We start from the raw sequence: 24,377 nt of genomic DNA on the forward strand, positions 1-24,377 counted from the left end.
GTGTGTTGCTTTTGTCTGTCACATTGCACCTGTCTAAACAGTTGATGCAGAATGTTTGGTTTGGACTGGTTGGAGGTAAGTCACCGGGTTCATCAGCTCCTTCATCAGACCACTGAGTCATTTAGGAGATCTCATTTAGAGATTTGTCAATGTACACCTGCCATCCTCTATGTAGGCTTGAAGTGGGGTCCTCTCTATCGGTAGATAATCTGTGGCTAATCTCCCCTCATCAGTTGGCCCAGCTAACCGAATCTCATTCTCCCCAAAAGACAGCACACCTCCCCTAGATGTGCCTGCAAACACACACTCACACGCACGCATGCGCACACACGCATGCACGTACGCACACACACACACACACACACACACACACGCACACACACCCACACACACACACACACACACACACACACACACACCATACTATTAAGATTCCCTGTGAATTATGTTCAAAAACATATTGTAATATATGTAATATACTGCATATTACAGTAGCCCCCCCTTCCGCCTCCAGCACCCTCATCCAGAAGCCCCATGGAACAGTACCTTTTTGCAATGCAGTACATCAGACTGTTTTCCCCAGGGTATAGCCAATGCTATGAGGACAAGTAATTCAGCCAAGTACCATATACGTGTACATGTGATATTGCTAAAGATAGTTGATTTTCAATTGAGAATAGATTTTGAGAATATTCAACAAACTGAACTCAGTGTGATTATGTATGAATGACTACACTCAGCTCCTCAGTACAACTTGATAAAAAGCCTCTCTGCAAGTCTACAATGGCATATTAATATATTCTAATGAAGTGTGAATTTTAAGTCTAAAGTGAACCATCACACTGAATGCGTCTTTTAGCAGCCCTCGCAATGGTTTCCCCACAGGGCTAGAAACTTCATTATGAAGTGCACTTTGTTTCTTCTGTAGATGAGCCCTGTGGGGTGTGTCAATACCGTGGGCCACGTCACACTCTCTCTTGTTTCTGTTTAAACATTTAAATAGTGTTGCTCCATATTGTTGTGCCGCCTTTATCCACTCTATTTCCAATCATAATGTGGCTGCTTGGAAACAGCTATAGGAATGAAAGATCTCAGAGGATCCCCCCCCATCCACCCCGACCCCCATCCACCCCCCAGAACACCACAACCCCTTTCTCCCCTCTTCACTTCAACAAACCATAATCATATTGCAAAAGAGCTGAAGAAAAAGAAAGTAATTTTTCTTGCCCAGTTATGAAAAGCTCATTAAAATAGGCCTAGAACAAACAAAGCTTTTCCTATGAGGCCCCCATTCAAATTCATTTCATAACTTCCCTATGTTTAATGTAATAGTTGAGATAAATTAATCATTCCTTGGTGGAAAAGACATTCTTTGCCATCTCGAGGTTTTTGTTCTAATGAGTGGGAGGGGGTTTGATGAGTGTGCCAGGAGAATGGGTCTCAAACCTAGGTGGAATAGCATTGCCTTTGCAGAGGGGAAATCAGCTTGATGCAGTGCAATCTCCTTGAAACCCGGACAATTAAACAATTAACATCTAGTGTAGGATCATCTTTACACATCTGATGTCTTTCTAATACAGCCAGGGGCATCCCATAATAATGTTGTTTTGTCATGTAAAGGCACTCTGCCCAATTAATCTCAAACAACTTTTGTCTTCGTATGGCAGAACTAAGTTGCATAAGTACATGTTTATATCACACTTGCTGTCATAAATTTTGAAATGATGTCAGCTCCTATCCATTAGCACTTCATATTAAGGAGACATGATCAAGAATTGGCATTTACTCTATGGACAAATGTAGCTGTGCACAAAATGCTGAGACAACGAATAGGTCTACTATCATATGCATACCATTATGTTATTTCCTAAATGCCTTTTCTAGCCTATAACACATTTTGCCAAGAAGAAAATCAAAGCCACATACTGTCGTTGGGTATAATGATTTTCTGGTCATCACAATAATGTAATAAAGCCTTAGTGCACTGGAACCCAGTGAGTGCAGTTACTTTCAATGACAGACGATGGCGCCACTATGCAAGTGTAAGCAAGCAACTGACTAATTTTTCCTGTGACAATAGTATAGGCCTATAAAATAAATAAACTGTGGACGAAATACAACTTTTCTTATGTAAGTGGATTGGATCATGCCTATTACAGTTACGTGAGCCCAAAAGCCTGAAAGAGGTGTGCATTACATTACATTTTGACTGACCAATAGTTAATAAATATTTAGAATACATTATATTACATGAACCATAACTATGAGCTATAGGCTCATAGACGAGTTAGATCTCAACATACAGCAGCACGATTTTACTGTTTATTTATGTTTTTATGGATGTTGAATTTGATAAACACAATATAGGCCGATACTGTAGCATCAGCCTTCAGTGAACCGTATGATTCCATTAAAGGTGTATACCGTTCAAACCGCATAGACCCTCCTTCGCAGCTATGCCTTGCTCATTGAGCTGCATTTTTCTTCCTTTACTCGGAGTGTCCAAGTCAATTTCATATTCTTCTGATTGGGTGGATTTGTTATTCCGCTTGAATGGACCGCGTAGAGATTGGCTGTAGAGTGACCTACGTCATGCACCTAGAGGAGGTTTACTTGGGATTCTCATTCTGTCACTGACACATGTAGAGCAAGTGATCGTTGGGGACAGAGCAGTGTCCGCAGAAGAGGACAGTAGACGTAATTGTCGCATCATTTTGTTTTTGCGAATATCATAAATACTCAGTCCCTCATTTTTTTGTGGAAATTATTGCATGCGTGTTGTAGATCATCTTGCGTTGGACTCCCCCTGACTCCTAAAGAAAAACAAGAGCATCGCCAAAACGGACGGCACCAGTGGAAATACTATCTGAAAACTCCATTTGCCTTACTTCGTTTACAATTGCCAGCAGTCACAGTAGCCTATTTCTGAAGTCCTGGGGTTCGCTTTTACCGGGACTGTTGAACGTTTGTCGTGTGATTCGTAGGCTCATAACATTGTATCCTACGCAATAGTTTTTTTTTGGACTGCTTTCACATTTTTTGCTCAAAGTAGCGTTGAGTATACAATTTTAAGAAATCTTCGTGACTGTCAGATTCAACCATTACTCTTAAAAGGGACAAACGAGGTGGGTGTGCTTCATTATTATGCTTCTTAATCTGTCGCATCATGTCTCTTTTTATTATGATGCATGTGGTTATTATAAGGCAAACACATTTGAAATCTAAATGGAAATATGTAGCCTACCCTAAAGGGTGTGATCTTCTACACTGAAAACATTGATACTTCTTTTCGCTTTGCCAAACATTCACAAGTGGTTCAATAAGTAAATGGTCTATATTCTCGTCAAGTAGCCTACAGTAGGCCTAATGTCAATTTGCAATCAACAAGGATTTTATTTAACACCGAGTGGGCTGCGGTCGTATGAGCGGAAGAAAGTATCCATGCTGGCGACTCATGTATCCCCTTTTTCATGTATCCATGTGTTCACATTGACGCGGGCGCATGGAATAGCGCTCTTCGATGAAGCTTACTGTAGCACAATCCATTTACTTTTACTTTCCATTAAAAAACAGATGCTATTTCCAGGATGGGGGCTGTTTGGCCCTCGGCTGCCTGATCTGTTTTGTATTTCTCCGACTCCATCTCAGTGCCTAAATTGCCTGTCCGTGTAATTACTTGAGTTAGCCCATTTAAGTTAAAAGCTTTCCCCCCCACAAATCTCCTCTCTTCCCCAACTCGGAATGAAACTTGACGATGGCCCGTCTTATTTATCTAGGGAGTCACTTTCAGGCCGGCTTTTTGATTCATCTCCTTTTAGATTTAATCAGCACTAAGGTATAGCTTGTCCCTAAGAGCCTCCGCTAATGGGGTTACTGAATGCTTTTCTCAGTGCTCCTCTCTCCTCTAATTACCTTTCAACAAAGATTTGGCTTAGCCCGCCATGAAGTCTGCTTGACGAAATTGGGTGGGATTAGAATTAAAATATATGAGTTTAGGGATGGAACAAAAGTGTGCATTGCAGAAATAGATTATCACACATATGGCTATAACATTATACATTGTACTACCTGATAGCCTATCACTAGCAGCCCCACTTTAAGGTATGGTGCATTAACAAAATGCAGAATATTGGTTTACAGTAGTCAGGCTGACATCATGCTTTAGGATTTAAATCAACGGATTATGGGATGAAGTCCATTTTCAAATATTTTTCAGTTTCTAACTTTCAGTAAAGGTGACAAGTTACAGAGTTTGGCAATCCTCATGCAACTTTCATGGCTTTTCTATAGCCTATTATTAGCACGTCAGTGTTGTCTCAGTTTCGTTTGCCATAACAAGCAGACCCCTTTACCCATAGAAAGAAAACATTGACCAGTGTGAACACTAGCATGGCAGAGTAATGTGCTATTTAAAAGCCATTAAGACAGCTCAACAAAAGATAGCACTGCTTTAATTGTTCCACTCTTCCCTACTGTTATCAGTAACCAGACATTCATCATGAAAGGACCATTGAGGCAACAGCATTTGGATGAGAGAGATCAAGGACAGATTAGTTTGCTAAATTACTTGTAGCCCTCATAAGGCATAACAGGTTAAACTGCTCCCTCAAAGAGATAACGTTTTGCAATCCGTGGAGCTTTAAAAACAACTAAACTAAACAATATAAGGCTGAATAACCTGCAGGCATATTTGGTGGCTTGACAATTCACTTTTGATTAAAGATTAGTTTCTCTGAAAGTCCATTTTGCAGGTATGGTCTGACAGCTGTTTGGACTAGACACTGCCCCAAAGTAAAGCTTTGGCAGCCTGTAGTTGGTAATGAGGTATGGTTTTCATGTGGCTGATCATGTGACTGAGACGGCGTAATTCAACACTTCTTTAATTACCATGTCACAACAACAGTGGGCTGTGGATGAGGAATTGGAATTTAATTGAAAATTAATTTCATTTACCAGTTTATCTTGTAACTTGTTATGCCAAAATGCTGTTTTTGAAAAAAAATTATGTGTTATAAATTTCCAATGCACATCTGAATAAATGTATACATCTCATCTGATAAATCAATAACTTTTTTGTATTTCGCTGTGACAGACAATAATACTTTATGGTCATTCAAACACCATTTGAAACATTTTAGGTGGCTTACAAGTGTCACTTTAAACAGAGAAGCTAATAGAACATCTCTGTCCCTTTTGTTTTTCCTAAACAGGGACCATGGTGAATCCTGGAGGCAGTGCCCAGCCACCGCCGGTCGGAGCAGGGTCTCTCTCCTGGAAGCGGTGTGCCGGGTGCGGGGGCAAAATCGCTGACCGCTTCCTCCTCTACACCATGGACAGCTACTGGCACAGCCGATGCCTCAAGTGCTCTTGCTGCCAGGCACAGCTGGGCGAGATCGGCACATCCTGCTACACCAAAAGCGGCATGATCCTCTGCAGAAACGATTACATCAGGTGAGAGGGCGGCCGATGGTATATGTGTGTGTATGCGTTGTGCAGATTTGCATGAAGAAAAGGTACAGGTAACATTATGTTCTTTGAATTCTGGAAGGCACAACAGTCTATCTTCGATATCTGTCCCACATGAATGTTCTGACAAAAGACTGATCGTGTAAGAGAATAAGGGGATATTTGTTTCTAGGTCGGTTTCCAGGAGAATGAATTGAAAGCAACGCTGTTAGTTCCTAGTCAGAAAAGGATAAAACGTCTTTTAAACAATATTTGGAATTTATTAAGTCATGGGTATAAAAACAAAGTATTATTACAAGAATGTTACAGGCCATGTAATGATGTACAGCGTGGAATGTATTTTCCATTGAGAAAATTCTACAAATTCTACTATCATTGGGCCTTGTTAAAATACACTCGTTGCATTTTCCCTGGACTATTCTTAAAAAGAGGTCAAATTGCTGACATGTTGACAGAGCACAAGACGAACGAGAGTCTTTCTCCTGAACATCTGCACGTCTGTTTGTTGTGCCATTTTTCATGGTGGACCAAAAGGAGGAAAAGGGTCTTGCAGGGATTTTGTTTGCTTTACGAGATGCTAGAAAACTATATGGGATGGGCACACATGACCTTTGGCACTGGTGGAATTTAAAAGGGTTTCTCATCCTGTTCGGCAAGTTTGTGTATCAGAAAGAGACAATTTAATTAGCAAAGAGGGCCTTTTTAAATATTTATATGAGTGTGTCGGACACTTTACCAGAGCTTGGTGATGGCACTCTCATTCTGCTAATGTGGAATAGCCTGATTTGACAGCCTGATCATTCAACAATTTGACCTCTGGAAGGACGAGCAAAAGCTCTCAGTGCACAAAGAATGTAAAGCAAAGGTCAGGTTGGATGCTTTCTTTTGCAACAAACAAGATATATAGTATATAAAGTGGATGGAATTGATTTGTCATAGGACTTGCTTCTTGAAATCCTTGCTTCACAACACTTTTGTTACGTTTTTGTGAAGTTTTAGAGACTTTGCTAAACTCTATAATTGTTTATGAATATGCATCTCAACTCTCTAATTTAAGTTTGAGGTACTTTTTATTTAGTTGTGATGCTAGGTAACTATCTACTTTTTCTACTAACGCCGACAGGTATAATGTATTATGAAAAAGTCATAATGCATAATATGACTTGTCATAAGCGCATATTGCTTCTTACAATGCCTTGGTACCATCTAATAATATTTTATCAGCCATTTTGCCAGTAGAAAAACAATATAAAGGCTCATATATGCATATAACAGTAGTAATGCTGTCTTTCTATCTATTCCGAAAAGTTTTTATTCCAGAGGGGCAAAAGGGGTCATTTGCGTTAGCATAAACAATGTACAAAAAGCGTCGTTTTGGTAACTTAGATTATTACAAAGTATATCTCACAAACTTTCAATGCAGAATCCCCTAATGATTATTAGACCTTTAGGTGTCTCCATAATATCAAGTGAGCAAGGACATTCTGCAGCCCATAGCATTTTATACATTACCATGTTTGTGTGTGTGCATGCTTGCAAATCAGCTGGCATTATTTTCATGATCAATGATGTCTATGATGTTAACGGTCTCCATATTACTGATATTGAGTCTAGACTAACAGTCTGCAATCACCTCAGGTTGGCATGAACATGCTATACAGACACCGAATCTCTAGGGATGAGTCTAAATCTAAAGAGAGGTTATGCTGTGCCCACACACCCCCTCATCAAAAAGCATCAAGTCAATGGGGTACTTCATTCATGATGGGACTACAACCTAATTCAAATTAGAAGGGAGGAAAAGTGGTTACACCTTTCCACTTGTAATAAGAGCATGCTTGGTGGAAGGATGGAGCTAAAACACAGCTCGCACTAGCCTGTGATCTGGGTGGAGATAAGGGAAGGGGGAAAAAACATCTGACAGTGAGTCCACACAATTAAAAGCTTTAATTAGAGTCCCCCTCCATTTTCCTTTAGTCCTGATGGGTTTTATCTAATGAGATCTGGTCCCTGGCTCAGATCCGCTCCCAATGACGTGTCCGAAATGAATGAGAGCCACATTGCAAACAAAACATTTAATTAACCAAATTGGCTTTTGAGAGAGAGGGAGAGCGAAAGACAGAGAGAGGGGGGATTATTGCGAAGGCCAGTTGCCTCTGTTTTTTTTTGTTTTTTTAAAGGGACAGCCTCATTTTTGTAATGGATTATTAAATTGCCCTTGCAGTATAAATAATGGAGTTATATCTCTAACTTTTATTAATACAGCTGATGTGAAAACGCTCACCTGATTGATCGGAACGCATGAGTGAAAATGCATCACATTACGCCTAATGGGAGACGCGCCTGACCTGGGATGATACCCATCTCCCATCAATCAAGTGGGGAGACGCACATGCCACAAACACTATGCATAGGACAAATGCTGTCACTGTGTGTCCGTGCAAAGCAACCAATGCAGCTTTTATCACTGAGCTTTAGCCTCAAAGTGAGTGGGTAGCTTTGGCTGTTTGGGATCATGTTGTTTTAAGCCAGAGGCTGCTAGTGGAGAGAGAATTAATTTAGGTAGCAATCATGTGGCTGCTGGATGCAGGGAAAACGCTGTCCCTTTAATTGAATAGGCCTAGGTAATTAAATGGCACTTTTCCAATAGAACGTGCTAGGTAAATCTAATAGTTGGTTATTTAATATCACTTTGAAGTCTGCCCACTCAAGCACTATGACAGCACAGGAGCATGTGAACTATTAGGCCAGGAAAACCCGGGATCTCAGAAATTAATTAAATCGCATGCAATTTAGGGGAAACGTTTATCTTGATTTGTCATAACAGAATTAATTCAAGGCCTTCAATTCACTTGGGGCCAGATCTGTTACTCTGAATTAACCAAGTGTAATTTGGCTGATTCCCCCTCACCCCCCACCCCTCTTCCCTCGCCTTTCCAGCTTCCTCCCCACCCCTCTCTCTCTAATGCAGCTCTTGCCATTATGCAAAGCCCTGCTTAAGTATCAATATGGCCTAGTGCTTTTAAGGTGCTTTGGCTTCTGATGTAGAGCGGCATTTTTTAATGGACTATGTCGCAGAAATCATTGTTGTGTGGATATTTTACCCTGCTCAAAAGCTATGGTGAACGAGGCCTGCATTTGCCAGACAGCCTAAAAACAAGCTATGCTATATTTCACGTGACAGTCAGTGGAGAAATGAAATCCAGTAGTCATTGCCTATAGACAGTAGACAGCTCCAAATTCTTTTTTAATGAAAGCTATAGCTTGTAGTATCTCAAAAGTCAAATCCCATGTGTGGAGAGGGAAATACAAATAAATCACCATAGCCCCCACCATGTTAGTTGACAAAACCATTTTCCAATGTCTGTGATTGATTGTGCTGGCAAATGGCTTGAAAACAACAAAGGACCCCTTGAAACCTCTGATTTGGAGGGAAGAAACTGAAACCGGTTGTGTCATCTCAATTAAAGAGTCCCTTGGCCTTAATTATACTGACCCGGGATTTCTTACCCCCACCCCAATACATGAGTTCAATGGAAAACGTGGCCATTAGAGTCCAAGTACAGACTGATAGCAACTTAATTGAGCACCTAAAGCCTTCAGCCCTTTAAATCAAATACTATCAGGAGCTATCCCCTGGTCAAATAATTAACCTGTTATGTATAGAGCACAGTGATGAAATGGAGGGGCTGTAGGGAACATCTCTCAAAGTCTTTCTTTGTTTAAACAGCCTTAAAAGGCATTCACACTGGGGAAATTAGTGGTTGAAGAAAAATAATGGTATTGCTCTGAGATTATGTGAATCTGCAAAGTGTTTTACGTGGACAACAGAGAGAAGAGAGCCGTTTGTCAACTGCGCTGTATAATGCTTTTCTATACGTGTGTAGGGTCCCATTTTCACAGTGCAAACAACAACAAAACAGAGACCGTAATACTTCCAATACTTGTCGCCATATTTCTAAACTTTGAATTTCGGAAGAGAAGAAAGCAATGATTTAGAATGTGTGATGGGGATATTTTATGCACAATACTGCACTTGTATAATTGTCGCATTCAAAACTAATTTTCATATTTATGCTGCGCTGAAAGTGTTGCAGACAATTTTCACACAATATTACTTTTTGTGCTGGCAAAATGACACCCATAGAGTCTCTTCCAAAACAATGGATTAAGATCAATGTAATGTAACCACTATGTACATTTGAGTTCTTAGATGTTTTCTCTACACAAATCTAACACTCTGCGGTCTAAAAACAAAGACTTTCATCTGCCTTTTTGCCACAGTCTATCCCATCTAAGACATAGAAAGGGCTATGTTGTCACAACAGTCTCCAGCTAATTAGTTTTTGAAATTGAGTTCAGATTGAGCCTTTCCAATCAATGCCAAGACAAAATGTGTTTCTTGGGCTTCATATTGAAAGCCATTTTAGTGTCCCCTTAACAACAAACTCTCTGTCAATACATTTAACAACATCTTCACAGGCTATATTCAGTGAAAGGACTGCAGAAGCAGTTACGTAAACTATGCTACATGTCCTACAGTACTTGGTGTCATTCACCTTTTTGTAAATTAGCTTGCCGGCAATAGGATAGTTGTGCTCCTACATTAAAGGGGCAATCTGGGATTTGTACATCCATTTTGTTAATTTAATGACATATAGCCATTGATACTTGAACACAACTTATACATGCCTCATGAGTTTAGTTCAACTGCCTTACCCCACTAAAACCCAAAATATAAGCTTGTTTTACTCCATTGTTTGTAAACAATGTCATTGTAAACAAACACTGTATAGCTTCATTACATGGTTAAAACTATCATGTTGATCTCATGGATGGTCAGTCATTGCATCCATAGCTCTGTCTATGAATTTGAGAGTGGTTACATTTCTCCAGCCCCATCCCTCAGCTGTTTACCAATTGTTATTGTTGGAATCCCAGATTGCCTCTTGCAAATAATTTAGACATTACGTGGTTTAGAATAAACTACCACTCTTGTTGCACTTATTTTCTTTATTCCTCATTTGCTGTTTGGGACCAACATCTTCATCTGAGATTCACATACACCAATGTTAACCACTCCCCCTATCCCTCTCTCTTTCCCTCCTTCTCTCCCTCCCTCTTCCCCCTCTCTTCTGAGCATGTCAGATGCTGTGGTCTTATTTGATTGCATAGGAAAAGTGCAGTGATAGAGCAAACACCCGGTGAGATATGATGACAAATGGGTCCAGATCCCAGTAAATTACTTTCTGCTCAAATCGAAATTTCATTCAGTTTGTTGCTCGCCGAGATGAAGTAATCTAAATTGTGGACTCAGAAGGCAGATAGAAGGGAAGCTGGAGCAAGCATTTCATTATCAAGAGGCAGAGGGAGAGAGAGAGAGAAGGTTAGGGACGAAAGAGATGAGCAGAAGCAAATCTAAAGTGTTGACACCATGATTGAAAAGGTTAACCCATGCACATTATATATCAACCCGAGTAGCTGCAGGTTTCTAATGGAAACGCGGCACTGACAGAGCATTCGCAGGAGTCCTAATGGCAAAAGCACTATGTCTCCGCCTAGATGTACAATCAAATCCTCTTAGGCCCTGATTGCTTATGTTCCAGGTTATTATTAGGTAGCAAAAAAATGTGCACCAAAGGTAATACGTAGTTTCGTTGCTAGAAGCTTTTGGAGAGCAGGATACAGGATGTTTCATTTGCTTTCCTAGTATTGCTATGATTTTGTACCCCTCATATGAAAAAAAAAATATCGAAGTTGTAATTTTTTTATGTGCGTCATTGCTGTTTCTATAAGCTTAGGATTGAACAAAATTTAAGCAAGCCCTGTTTTTTTATAATGTCATAGTGGGATTGAATATCAATAATAACCCTAACCCTCACATGTAAACAGATTTAAGTCTTCACAGCATGGTACTGAATATTGACCTTAATGTTGATTTATATGAGTTTTAATATGCACCAATTTATCTCCATCAGACGACAATTACAGTGCAAAATAAAACAATAACATTTCACATGGTTATTTCCATTTCAAAACACAAACAATTGATTATAATGAGTACACTCCCCTCTCTTCCAATTTTCCACCCAACTTATTCCAATCTTTATGTGGAGTATCAAGGATGTAATGTTAAATGTACAGTTGATGCTAACACTTCTACTTCTACCCTTCTCCTAGGTTATTTGGGAACAGTGGGGCATGCAGTGCTTGTGGTCAGTCCATTCCAGCCAGCGAACTGGTCATGAGAGCACAGGGCAACGTGTACCATCTCAAGGTGAGCACTCTTTCATGTTCCTCAAACGTCAACAAATTTAAAATAATGACCAATTAGAAATCACCCAGTAATAAAATAGACACAAACCCACAAACAAGCTTTAAACCTAGTGCTTGTCATGGCTCCTAGTTCCTGGTCGGACAGTAGTGGGTAATAGCTAACTGTAGGTCTTATTTGTATGTTAATTAATGTTTTAGGCTACATCTTTAAAAAATCGCTCAAGGGTTTGTTTAAAACATTTTAGGAACTGTTTACTGGCCCTATTTTCAAAATGGTGTGCAATCGAAGTAGGCTACAGTATTTTGTTAGTAAGCTAGTTTTGAATTACACACCATATCATACATTATTCATTGCTTATTTGGATAAATAAATGGAATGAGCCTTACAATAATTACTTTCACTGGTAAGTTGTGTTGGAGTCATCTTGAATGTGAATGTGAATGTGTATGTGTGTGTGTGTATGTACAGTATACGTTTGTTGGTTTGTGCGTGCGTGTGCACTGCAGGTGTTATTGCATAATGGTTGTCCCGGAGTGGACTGTGTGGAGGTATACAGTAGTGGCAGGGGCTGTGGGTGATGGTTTCTCTCTCTCCATCTCCCCACAGTGTTTCACATGTTCCACCTGCCGGAACCGGCTGGTCCCTGGGGACAGGTTCCACTACATCAACGGCAGCCTGTTCTGTGAACACGACAGACCCACAGCACTCATCAACGGGCATTTGAGTTCACTCCAGACGAACCCACTACTGCCCGACCAGAAGGTAGGAGCCACTCGTCACTCTGTTAACCCACCTAACCCCCTTCTCTCTGCCTGCAGAAAGCAGACATTTGTAAACAATGCAGGTCTTCACCTTTAAATGAGACGACAGCCAATGCAAGCACTAGCTAACAAACAAAAAAAAAGGGTGTAAAAAAAATAAATCTCTACATTATTTATTTTGCAACGTTTTTTATACAGATTATGTATTGATGACATTGATTCATCTTTACTGCAAAGCACGCAATAGATCCATCCACCTGCCCTGAGTTATTAGACCAAGGCCTGTGGTTCATCACAGACCCACATCACAGATATTATTTTGTTTGTAGATGATGAAAAGGTTCTCTTTTGGGGTGCGATCTAACCCCCCCCCCCCCCCACCAACTGAAACCAAAACAGTCAGACCAGCTATTTACTTCACACTTCACATACTGTAGTGTCTGATATAATTTGCTTATTCATACTGCTAGCAGATGATCATATCGTTGCACCCTCTCAAAACAGTTTTATTAGTACTTGTCTGTGGACAGGGGAGATGTATTTGGAGTACATTTGACGACTGAAAGAGGAATGATATTGTTGTGAGCATGTATTTCACCTTGAGTGGATGTGCTAGTGTGGAGGAGAGGCAGAACTCCATTAAGGCCCCCCTCCCTCCCTCCCCCTCCCTCCTCGTCACAGGCCTTTTAAGGCCTCGTCACTTTTACAAATCAGCACTAAGAGCACCTCACATTTAAATTGAAAGCCTTTGCATTATCTAGCTTAATTTTAAATGTCTGTTTAAGCCCTCACTCCCCCCCCCCTCCCCACCCATGTCGCTTGCACCATGGCGAGTGCAGTAAATATGAGGCTTCATTGTTTATTTATGCACCAACATCAATTGTAGTGAAAACAGCTGAATTATTAATGCTAAAATGCAATCCGAATATTGGCCCTGGTGCTTTAATTATAGCAGAGAGAGAATTACTAAATACACACAGACGCCTCCTCCAGCAGTGTTAAAGAGAGTTTCTGGAATCTCCTCGTGTTAAATCAAATGTTAAGAATTATTTTGCTGATGAAGCTCTTTATTGGATCTGGACTTTTATGTGGTAGAAACATACATACTGTTCTGGGATGCACTCAAGAGTGTGCCAAGGATCCATCTAGTAGCTTGTAGCGTACAATTCTCCTCCTCCTCCTCTTCAGCTTTACAAGACTAACCTAATCATGGAGCCAGTGTTACTGCTCCTGTACTTCCAAAAGCACAGAATGTAGAGACTGGCTGAAAAGAACATTGCAATAGAGACTGGCTGAAGAAGAAAAAACTGTGAGGAAAGAAGAGAACAGAGCCGTCTCAGCTTATGCAGATATGAAGTGCCGTCCATTGGCCATTGTTTTTATTATGTGCGATTTCACGGTGACATAATTGGTGTTGTCTGTGTCCGTGGCATAGGACATTTGATGCTCATTTATTAAGTAGGCTTCCCGGCTTCTTCCTAATCTCTTTGTTCAGGACAGACAAATTACCTTTCTCATACGGAGCTTCGACCCAGGGGAATTAGACCTTCCCAGCCTCCGTCACTTTAATTAGCCCCGAAAGTGGGGGTTTGCAATTACTAATAGACTGAAGCCCTCTTAGTGATTTGAGGGAAGAAGGGAGAAGTAAATTGCCCCCTAGAATCTTAAAAACAAAAGGAAAGATGAAAAAAGTTGGTCCGACTGTTGGTGAAAGCAAAACAGAATGGCTCAGACAGATTATAATTGTCTTTGTTCCCCTACATTTCTCTGCTTCACAAGAAGTTCACACCCTGGGGGTTATGTTAGAGCATTGTAAGAATTATACCGAAAAGACTCACTTTATAAATGTGCTTTAATGTTAATGCAAAGGAAATAGGGCACCAGATGGCTTCCAAAGCCTCACTGATCAATAAATTAAGCGGGGGCTTTACTGGGATCTTCATCAGACACAAGCAATGTTGATGCCATTTTGGAACACTGCATTTATTTTGTGATAACACTTACGCTTCTGGGTTCTCCTTCTATATTTTGGTCGTCATGTGACTTTTGTCTGCTGACTTAAACTATTAAAAGTAGTAGATCTTTGTGGGAAAACCTTGCGATATGTTTTCCTTGTGTAATGTTTCAGGAAATCATTTTTCAAGGTTTTATATACACTAACAAGTTGTTTATTTAAGGATTTGTAATAATGATCCAATTTAAAAGTCATTAAGCATGAGGAGATTTGATGCTCTAATGCTCATGAGGAAGTTTTAAAAGCTTTGTCACACTGTGTTTAACAGTGAAAGATAGTGTTTGCTATAGTGGCTGATAATGCCCCCTCTTCAACATTTGCAACTTTTAACCTTTTCCTTTTCTCTGTCCTTCTCTCAGGTGTGTTAGGAGGGAGGTGTGCAAGAAGCAGGATGCGTGCCTTCATTTTAGCCCTTACTCATTGTCACCCAAGACTTCGTGGATCGGCGCCCCATCCCTCTAGCCCTGCTGCAAGGCCCCCAGACCCTTACCTGAGCTCCCAGGAAACCTCCTCCGTCAACCAATATCCCAGTTTCTCTGCACCCCACATCCGGCCCTCCACCCCTCCCCAACCATGGGCGGATACATTTGCGCACATGCGCCTAAGATGGGATACTGAGGACTCCATGACCCTGGACTTAAAGGAGACTGATCAGAACCTAAGGGACTCAAAGAAAGACAGAAATAGAAACCACACAGTGGATGTTTTGGACAAAGAAGAAGAAAGAGAGAAAAAGACAAATGAAGCTAATCAAGTGCAGCATTTTCAGATCTGCAGGTCGTACATTTGTTTAAAAAAAAGTATTTGGGAAACTGACACCTTTTTATTTTTTGCTCTTTTCCTTTTCTATCTTCATTTCCTTACAACATGGTATTTCCTCTTATATATTTTAAGTGTTGTAAAAGGGAATGTGTTTCAATTTCGGTGATATATAAAAAAAGACTGGGTGAAAAAGTATCCGTGGCTTTTTTGTGGAAAACAAATCATGAACACTCTTGGTGTATTTGTAAAACTACCATGTATGTATGCATGTAAATGTTTTTTGTCCAGATGTGGCTACAGTACATTCTACTCCTTACACACACCCTACCCCTCTCCTCTAAAGCTGAAACCATGGCAAACAAAAGAAAGATGCTCATAGTCAGTAATGTAGAGATTTTCACCAACCTATAAATGCTGAATGAAAGAGAAATCTATTTGTGATATTTTCAGAGACATTTGCTCCAGTATGGTGTATTTAATTAATAAAAATGATTAAGATATATACTGTAAAAGCTTCCTCAATTTCCTGGAAATAACTCACTTTATTTCACACTGTGTGCAACATGTTTTACTGTACAGTATATGACAGTCTACGTTTGGCAGTCAGCCAGCGATAAAAATTACAGCATATTTGCTTGAACTTTTGTTCATTTATTTTATTTGTTATGTGTTTGCTGGTCCTGGAATTTCAATCCTTGAAACTGTCTCAATTTGTGCTTAATGGAAACCCTGTTTTAAGGAGAGAATATTATATATCTATATTTTTTTTTTTTTTCAAAAGCCTTCTTTTCGGTCCAAAAAGAAAGGGGTAATCACAACATTAAAACTCATTCAGTGTCGAAGCATTCCTCTTTTATGAAATGATGTAACTACTTTCTTTAGTTTAAAAAAGCAGTAGCATTCTTGCCATCCGATTTTCAGCAGCCCAATTATCAATGCTTATGAGGAGCATCTAACTGAAATGGATAAACATGTATCCTCTTTTTTTCTGTTCAAATTAATGTTTTCCATTCATCACCCTAATGCCTGATAGAAATAGAGGAAAATGCCCCTTTGAAGATTCAATTACTGCAGAGAGAGAGAGGTGTCTCTTTGGCGGGCACAAATTGAATGGGCTATTTGCAGAACAAATTGGTGTTTGAAGTTGTTGCAAGACCTAATGGGTCTGAAGAAGGAACCCTGTAATGGGTGATGTGCTTATCTATAGTGTCTGGGCCCAGACCCGTCTACTGTACTGTAGGTCCCCACTAGTACAGTGGTCTCATCAAACTGTTATGGATGAACATGTGATGTGACCAATTACCACTATAGTCAAGACGTACTGCACTGCAGTGCAAACGTATGTTGCCCTGTTCCGGTCATTACACACACAGACACACACACACACACACACACACACACACACACACACATTCCTTTCATTTTTCTGAACTTAAAAACTCAAAAATGTATATAAGCCTCTTTTATGCACTCTCCAACAAATTGATTTAACAGAATGCCTGCAAATGCTATTGTAATAAAACAACTTGTCCCATGCAAGAATGTGGAGGTAAGGTACAAATGAACACAATCCTTAACCTGGTGCCATTGGTATTCCATATACGTACTTTACAGTGACTGAACATGTGTGACGAGCTGTAAAGGTCATGAACAGGTCACCCTGCACACAATCTACCTACTGTTCATGTCACCCACTAACTTTATGTTATACAGTACCTCAGAATCAAGGATAGGTACTAATGTACACTGTATGGCTGAAATGAACATTGATGTTCTGGAATACCACCTTCTTTTCTCTAGACAACGAGAAAAATCTGGCGGTTCTTGTCCCCTGAGGTACCAACAAACAATATTGCATAGAAATTCATCTCCCCTTTTATACTGCACCCTGCACTGTATACTCTTAATATATTATGGTTATAGAGTTCATTCATCCAAACTTATTATTCAACAATTACACTGTGAAATACAGTATGAGCTCAGTTTCAAACCTGCTCAAATGACAGATTTTCAAATGTCATTCATGTGCACATAATCCATATGTGAAGATTATCTTTGATGTGCCATAGCAGGGTGAGGGCTAATGGATCTCACCCATAACAATGGAGCACACTTAAGTGGCATGTCTGCCTGAGGGAAATCACTTTGCTCAAACTTGAACTCCCTCTCTCTGCCAATGGGGATTAAGATAATGTGGGCATACTAATATAGTGTACTGTAGGTGAGTGGCCACACTCAATTTCCTAATTTGATGCTTTTTAAATTATCTTTATTTAGCAGATTCCCTTTATTATGACTAATCTAATTTCAGGTATTAATTAATTGTACTGTACTGTTTATCTGAAACCCTTTTAATTTTCTATGCAAATGGTAAATAAAACCATCCAGCAAACCTAATTTGAAAGATCTGCAAAGCAGTAATCACTGGGCCTGCAAGACTGCAACGATATATGTCTCTGTGTTTGTAGTTAGAGAGGTCTTGATTAAACAGTGGCATCTACAGCTTTGGGCACACATTTGACAGTTCACAAACATCTGTCATACATTAAAATAAACTGCTAAACAAAGGAAACATTTTGACAGGTCCATCCCGGGCGATATGTACTTGTCTTCATTCAACAGTGAGAGTTTGCGTACAGGTTCAGGCCTGCCTGACAGTAATTTTTGTTCAAGTCATAGCTTGCCTGCCACTTTTGAGGAGAGGATCGTTGCGTCAGGGTAACAATAGATAGAGAGATAGATATGAGAAAAAGTGTTGGACGAGTATTATCCTACGTGGGCAAGAGGGTAGATAACCCTGTTCACAGTATTTGAAGGAGAATATATTCTTTGTTCATTTACAGCATAAAAGTTGTTGTTATTTAACATCAATTTCAATGCTTTATGTATCACATACAAAGGGAAGGAAAACTAATGTTTATATGACACCATTTTTAAACAGTTAGACCTACAGTAAGTCAGTTCATCACTCAACAAAGGGCATCAAAGACCTGAGATGGAACAGTCTCTTCAACGACTATTCCCCCTAAAATGGTTCCTTTTCCCCAGTTGCTCCACAGGCCTCACTGCTCCAGAACGTTACAGTACATGCATTTACCATTACGATGAGTACAGGGGAACTAAACTCTGCACTGTCATTAATACACTGAAAGCCAGTTGGCTTGAATAGTATGGTAAGTCTTCTGAAAAAAACGTCTCTGGAAAGTATTACTTCCTCCACTTTAGCCCCTGCCAGTAATATAGACATCAATTATTAACTAAATGTTAAATAATTAAAGTGGTTGACGATTGTCTTTTCTTCCACCTCCTTAAACCACGTTAAACACATAAGACTTCATACCAGCAAGATCCTATTTACAATAAGGTAAACTCTAATCAAGGTCATGACTTGGGCTTACTGTATGCGTTTGGTATACAGTACACCAGAGTGAGTGAGACCGCCTCACAGTGAAACTGAGAGGCCCTTAAGACTGCCATTACGGTGTGAAATCTGGTTAGTAATTGTCCTGTTTCAACAGCCCTCCAAGGCATCTGCAAACAACTTAAAATAGTGCCTTTCCCGAGGAGCTCAGTTACTTAGCAGGGTGTTCAATAACATGGAGAGGGACATGCAAATATTGGTAAGGCAATTAAGGGCAGTCTTGTTTGCCCTAAAGTAGAAGGTAACACAATCCGGTCCATTATGTGTGCTGTGAACTCTAGTGCGAGGCGCACTGGGAAGGCATGGCTTTTTGCAGTTAAAAGGGTTACCTTATGACGACGAGAGGCTCACTTTCTGCACAGGCGTCCTTCGTTGTGTAAATGCACTCGTAATGCGATGAGATTGAAAGCCCCCCCCATCCCCCTCTCCTGTTCTTTCTTCCCCTTGGGGCCCATGTGGACTCAAAGTAGGAGGCATTTACAGGATACTGCATTCTTTTTCAAATAACAAAAAACAGACACCTCTCCTTCACGTGGGAAACCCTACTCACATATACCTTCCCCCTCTCTCGTCCTCAACTCAGCTATTTACCAAAATATACATCCAAGAGAAATTAGGATTTCTCATCCTGTAGACAACAGCTTCAAATGATAATGAGTTGTTTGTAAGCCTCAAATCTATGTCATTACATATACAGTTTGCACATTTGAAATGCAGTAAAACAGAACTATTTTATTATCATAATGAATATTGTATAATGTCACTACACTGTACTACACCGTTTTCCAATATGGATAGCAAGGCTGCATTGATTAACAAAACTACTGTGGTCTGTGGTCAGAATGGCCAAGGCTATATTTAGCTCTGCATTTTCTCAAATTAGACTCTTGAAAAGCATTTCTTGTCCCCTTTTCCCCTTTGGACCCATTCTGTGCAAGAATGTGGTAACAATAATAATGCATTAAGCGGGCTGAGCCACTCTACAACACTCAGTGCCTCCTCTTACAGTAAGTGCTGAACCAGTCGGACTGCCGCTGAAAGCATCGTCTGCAGACTCCTATGAAGAACCCAAACACATGCGCACACACACACACACGCACACACACACACACACACACACACGCACACACACACACGCACACACACACACACACACACACACGCACACACACATACGCACACACACACACACACACACACACACACACACACACACACACACACAAACACAACCTGAGTAGGAAGTAGATTTATGACGCCTGTGTGCTTATTTGTTACAAAGATAGTTTGATCGATTTTACGGTTCTGAAATATTTTTCTTAACTTGTAAGTACACTATGGGTCAGGAACAACATTGATTGATTGTAATGGTGCTCACATAAGAACTTGGTTTGAGGTAACTTGATTTTGGCATGTAATTCAGCCGATGCTAAAGTTGTTGTTATTACAGGTGTCTGTCTTTTTTTATCACAGGGACCCTATAACCCAATATTTTGGTGTAATGCTAACGGTCACTTTTTGTGACTGTTACTAAACAATTAATGCTTAATGGAACTAGTCCTACAGTAGCTAATAGTCAAATCCCAAGGTAAGAAAAAAAACTCTTCTCTTTAAAATCAGTGGTCATGAAGTTGTGCAGATCATCTTTACAGCTGAATTGTTTGGGAACCATTAGGCTATCTATGCCTGGTACCCTGCGAGAGAGGGGCATTCAGAGAGGCATGCAGAAAATACCTAACCAGCCATCCTGGCAAGTCCACATTTACTTTGGAAAAGACTGTTAATACACAGCTTACGGGTGGTCTGAAGCTCTTCTTTCGAGAGGAGACGATCTTCAAGATGAGATAAATGAAACTTATTTGATATATGCTTGCTGATTAAAACCATATGGTAGTTTGTTAAATATATAATGTTAACCAAAATGTGTGATATTGCTCTTTATGAAGGGGAACATGGGGTTGCACTATGGCAGACTTTAACAGATGTCCACTGTACAACATGACATGGCCAATTTCTAACACCAACACATGCACCACACAACTGACCAGTGCATCAGAGGACCTCAACACATGGCACCGTGTCCTTGGCTTCCTTTGACAGTGCCCCATCTTAGTCCTGTTGCCAATCCCGTCTTTGTCTGTAAAAGCCACCAGAGTGAAGGGAACAGAGGGCTAAATCCTCCATAAGAACAGCAAAAGGTCACCAAATGCTTCTCTTAATCAGCCATACTGATATAAATGGTTGAGATGAAGATTATTGAAAATGTTCTCAAAGTTCTTGTGGTTTTTTACATTCCGACACGAAACATATCCTGTCATTATCCATATGAAATAGTACAAACACCACATTCAATCATGACATACTGTAATGCTCATTCTGGACATATTCTGGACTGCAGAGCAGTTTAAACATTCCATAGCAATGATAATGTATCTTAAGACATTTATTCTGTCATTTCATAGACATGTTAAGAGGATATGTGCAGGGATTATGTAAATGTCCTCCACAAATGCAATTTTGAGACCATTAAGAGGTCGAGACCGGCTCCCAGGACTTGCTGAATGTGCAGTCTAACTGACACTAGACAGAACATGTTGTAAGGCCAGACAGTATGTAGATCTATTCGGATTAAGATAATGAATATTTGAATGAATACACTCTGTGTTAATAGAAAGTTTCATAGAGTGTTAACTGGTGTCAGTGGTGTGGTGGTGATGAAGGAAAGCAGGGGCAAACAGAGCCACCAGAGCAGGGCCGTGATGACAGGGGACAGAAGGCTCAGGGAGAAATGAGTGTTCTAAAGTAGTGGACACAAAAATACACCAGAAGCTTAACTCACACTTTGTGTTTTACAAGATTTCATTTCAGTCTGGTTTTCCTCACTGAAAAGAAACCAAATACAAAGAGGAGAAAAGAATCTCATTACCTGTTAATACGTGTTTTAAATCTATTACTATACCCCTCCTTTCAGATCATTTTTGCTGTGAAAAGTTGGCAATGACTAATGCATTACATTGTTAAGTATATACAGTATATTAATGACTTCTGAGAGTCTTTGAAGTTAGAACCATTAAAGAGCAGTAAATCACAAAGTTGCCAGCTGTCTCCAGGAGTGCCTGCATGAGTCTGCGTTATCTGTGCAATTACATGGAAGGGAGTGGGATCTGTTTAGGATCTCTCTGTCCATTCCCCATTCTATCTCCCCCAACACACACACACACACACACGCACGTACACACGTACACACGCACACGCACGCACGCACGCACGCACGCACGCACACACACACACACACACACACGCACGCACACACACACACACACACACACACACACACACACACACACACACACACACACACACACAACTAGAATTATTCATCTCTCTTTGGATTCCAGAACATGACCCTGTCCAAATTCCTGGGCCCAGCCCCCTAAATGTTTTCCCCCATCATTTCATTACTTTGTGTTTTTGAGAAATACCTTATTCCCACTACTATTCCCACATACAGTGCCTTCAGAAAGTATTCAGACCCCTTCACTTTTTCCACATTTTGTTGTGTTATAGACTCAATTTAAAATGGATTAAATTAAAAGAATTTGCCATCAATCCACACACAATACCCCAGAATGACAAAGCGAAAACAGGTTTTTAGAAATTTCAGTCAACTTATTAAAATTGAAATACAGAAATACCTCATGTACATAAGTATTCAGACCTTTTGCTATGACACTTTCCGCAGGCACTGTATAACAAAATTATTAACTCCACAGACTGGAGAAGAGATTTTTCCCTTTCCCTAAAAACCTTTTTAGAGGTATACAGTAAGTGTACACATGTTTGTGCAAGGGAGTCAGCATGTCAGTTATGTGTGTTGTTGGATTGGGCTCACATTTTGTTCACGGCGATCGTCGGTCCAAATGACAAAGTGCCTTTGATTGAATTCCTCCAGAGATCTAGTTGCCATTTGATCAATGACGGCTGAGTGCCCTCTTGATGTACAGTAGACTACACCATTACCCCGAAAACAGAGCCCTAACCACAAGAACCTTAAGTGGTATTTCATTCCACTCTCATCCCTTGACCTTTGAATATAATTACAGGACCAGTTCAAGCAGCCCGAAATGGACCCTGAAGATTCTCCTCCTGGCCTCTGGCTTTTCCCCTCAGAAGAGAGTTTTTTTGTTCTGCATACAGCCCACTATTTGTATGTGTGTCACAAAGACTCAGAATCTGTGACCTGAAACAGCCGAAGGAGAGCGACGTCACAGGGAGTTTCCTTCGGGACTGATGTGTTTTTGGAGCAACGACCATCTCCTTCCCCTGTTTAATGAGTGCAGTCATAAATAAATGCATGGCCTTAATTAGCCGGCGTGTGGTGGTGGAGGCGATGGAATTAGCGAGGAGCCTGGGATGGAGGCTCCATGCCCGAGTTCCTCTGGAGACGATGGCCCGGGTGTGGGGAGGTGGCCTTTGAGCAGATGCTACTCTCTCTCTCTGCTGGCTGGGGCCTCCTCGTCCCCCACCTGTCACCTAATCTATTAAGCTGCTCCTTACTGAGCTCTTCTGGCCCGGGTTAGGGGGTAAGATTCAACAACGCACCAAACTGGAATAGCACTTGAGAGATGTTAAAGGGGGAACAATGGCAGTGTCAAGACCTTATGGGCAAATATGACCAGACAAAAGGCTAAAGGTTGAACAGACTTGACCGCAAATTCTTTCTCCCTCCTTTACCTATTTAGAAAGGTACATATTTACCCATTTTAAGGTCATTTCTTTATTAGCTCATACTACATGACTACATGTACTACATACTACATGACACTGTGCATATGATATATCCGTTTGGTCACTCACACCCCGCCCCCCCCCACACACACACACCGTAATACAGTATATAATAAATTCACTTTCATCACAAAATGCCAATGTAAGGGGTTTATCTGTTATTATACAGTGGACTGTTCTTGTCCTTTTAAAACATTGGCAAAAGATTGTTTGAGCCGTGCCAATATTTACAATATAGGCACAATTCAATTAAATATTTCCACCTGTTTTTGTATGAGTTCACCTAAAATTAAAGGGATAATTCACCTAAATATCATAAATATTTTGTGTCCAACCAATAGGCCAATTAACAATGCATCATCGTGTTGCCATATTAACAGCCTTTGCCGCATTGACGTGAGTATGATGACTTACGAGGAGGTCCAAGCTCAGGTTGGTCTGCTGTCATGTACTGTAAGCAGGGTTAACTACATGCTAGTAGAAACACTGCTGTTTAACGTGCAGGGGAGTTATAGAGACATAACTTAACCCGGTGTGTGTTTGGTCGGGTAGAGTGACTAATTCCAGTGTCACATTGCACTGGGATCTGCAGTGCAAGCATGAGAAGGCTGGGGGCCCCTTCCCTCAGGCACTGGCCATGACCCTGGCACAGGCACTCAGTGTGGCCCTCTGATGACTAACATGCCCCAGTGAGATGAAAGCAGAGAAGCCTATTATCTCCCTTCACCAAAACATCCCTTGTTCTGGCCATGATGGTTCTTGACCATGTAAACAACTATACTTCACCACACTTTGCCATATCGCGACACATCAACATTTGTCCAAAACCATTTGTAGAAAGTAGTCCTGAACCAGGTTAGTGGAAATACATTAGAGATAGACATTAGT

At 40.5% G+C, this 24,377-nt stretch overlaps 1 protein-coding gene across 1 annotated transcript; it reads left to right on the top strand.

The window, feature by feature from the left end:
* Window positions 1-2,658: 2,658 nt before the first annotated feature.
* On the top strand, window positions 2,659-15,795 carry lmo4b (LIM domain only 4b). The gene is made up of 5 exons (XM_083671967.1): window positions 2,659-3,125; window positions 5,211-5,451; window positions 11,647-11,743; window positions 12,350-12,505; window positions 14,878-15,795. The coding sequence occupies exons 2-5, from the start codon at window positions 5,216-5,218 to the stop codon at window positions 14,884-14,886; spliced, it is 498 nt and encodes a 165-aa protein (XP_083528093.1). The 5' UTR covers window positions 2,659-3,125; window positions 5,211-5,215; the 3' UTR covers window positions 14,887-15,795.
* The last annotated feature ends 8,582 nt before the right edge of the window (window positions 15,796-24,377 follow it).

This window comes from Argentina silus (genome assembly GCF_951799395.1).
Source record: "Argentina silus genome assembly, chromosome: 6".
NCBI lineage: Eukaryota > Metazoa > Chordata > Actinopteri > Argentiniformes > Argentinidae > Argentina > Argentina silus.

What these genes read in the sequence shown, in the direction of transcription:
- lmo4b (XM_083671967.1), top strand. Translation starts at nt 5,216, where the DNA reads ATGGTGAATCCTGGAGGCAGTGCCCAGCCACCGCCGGTCGGAGCAGGG. An exon ending in TGCAGAAACGATTACATCAG is followed by an intron (nt 5,452 to 11,646) that starts GTGAGAGGGCGG and finishes CCCTTCTCCTAG; the next exon opens with GTTATTTGGGAACAGTGGGG. An exon ending in GCAACGTGTACCATCTCAAG is followed by an intron (nt 11,744 to 12,349) that starts GTGAGCACTCTT and finishes ATCTCCCCACAG; the next exon opens with TGTTTCACATGTTCCACCTG.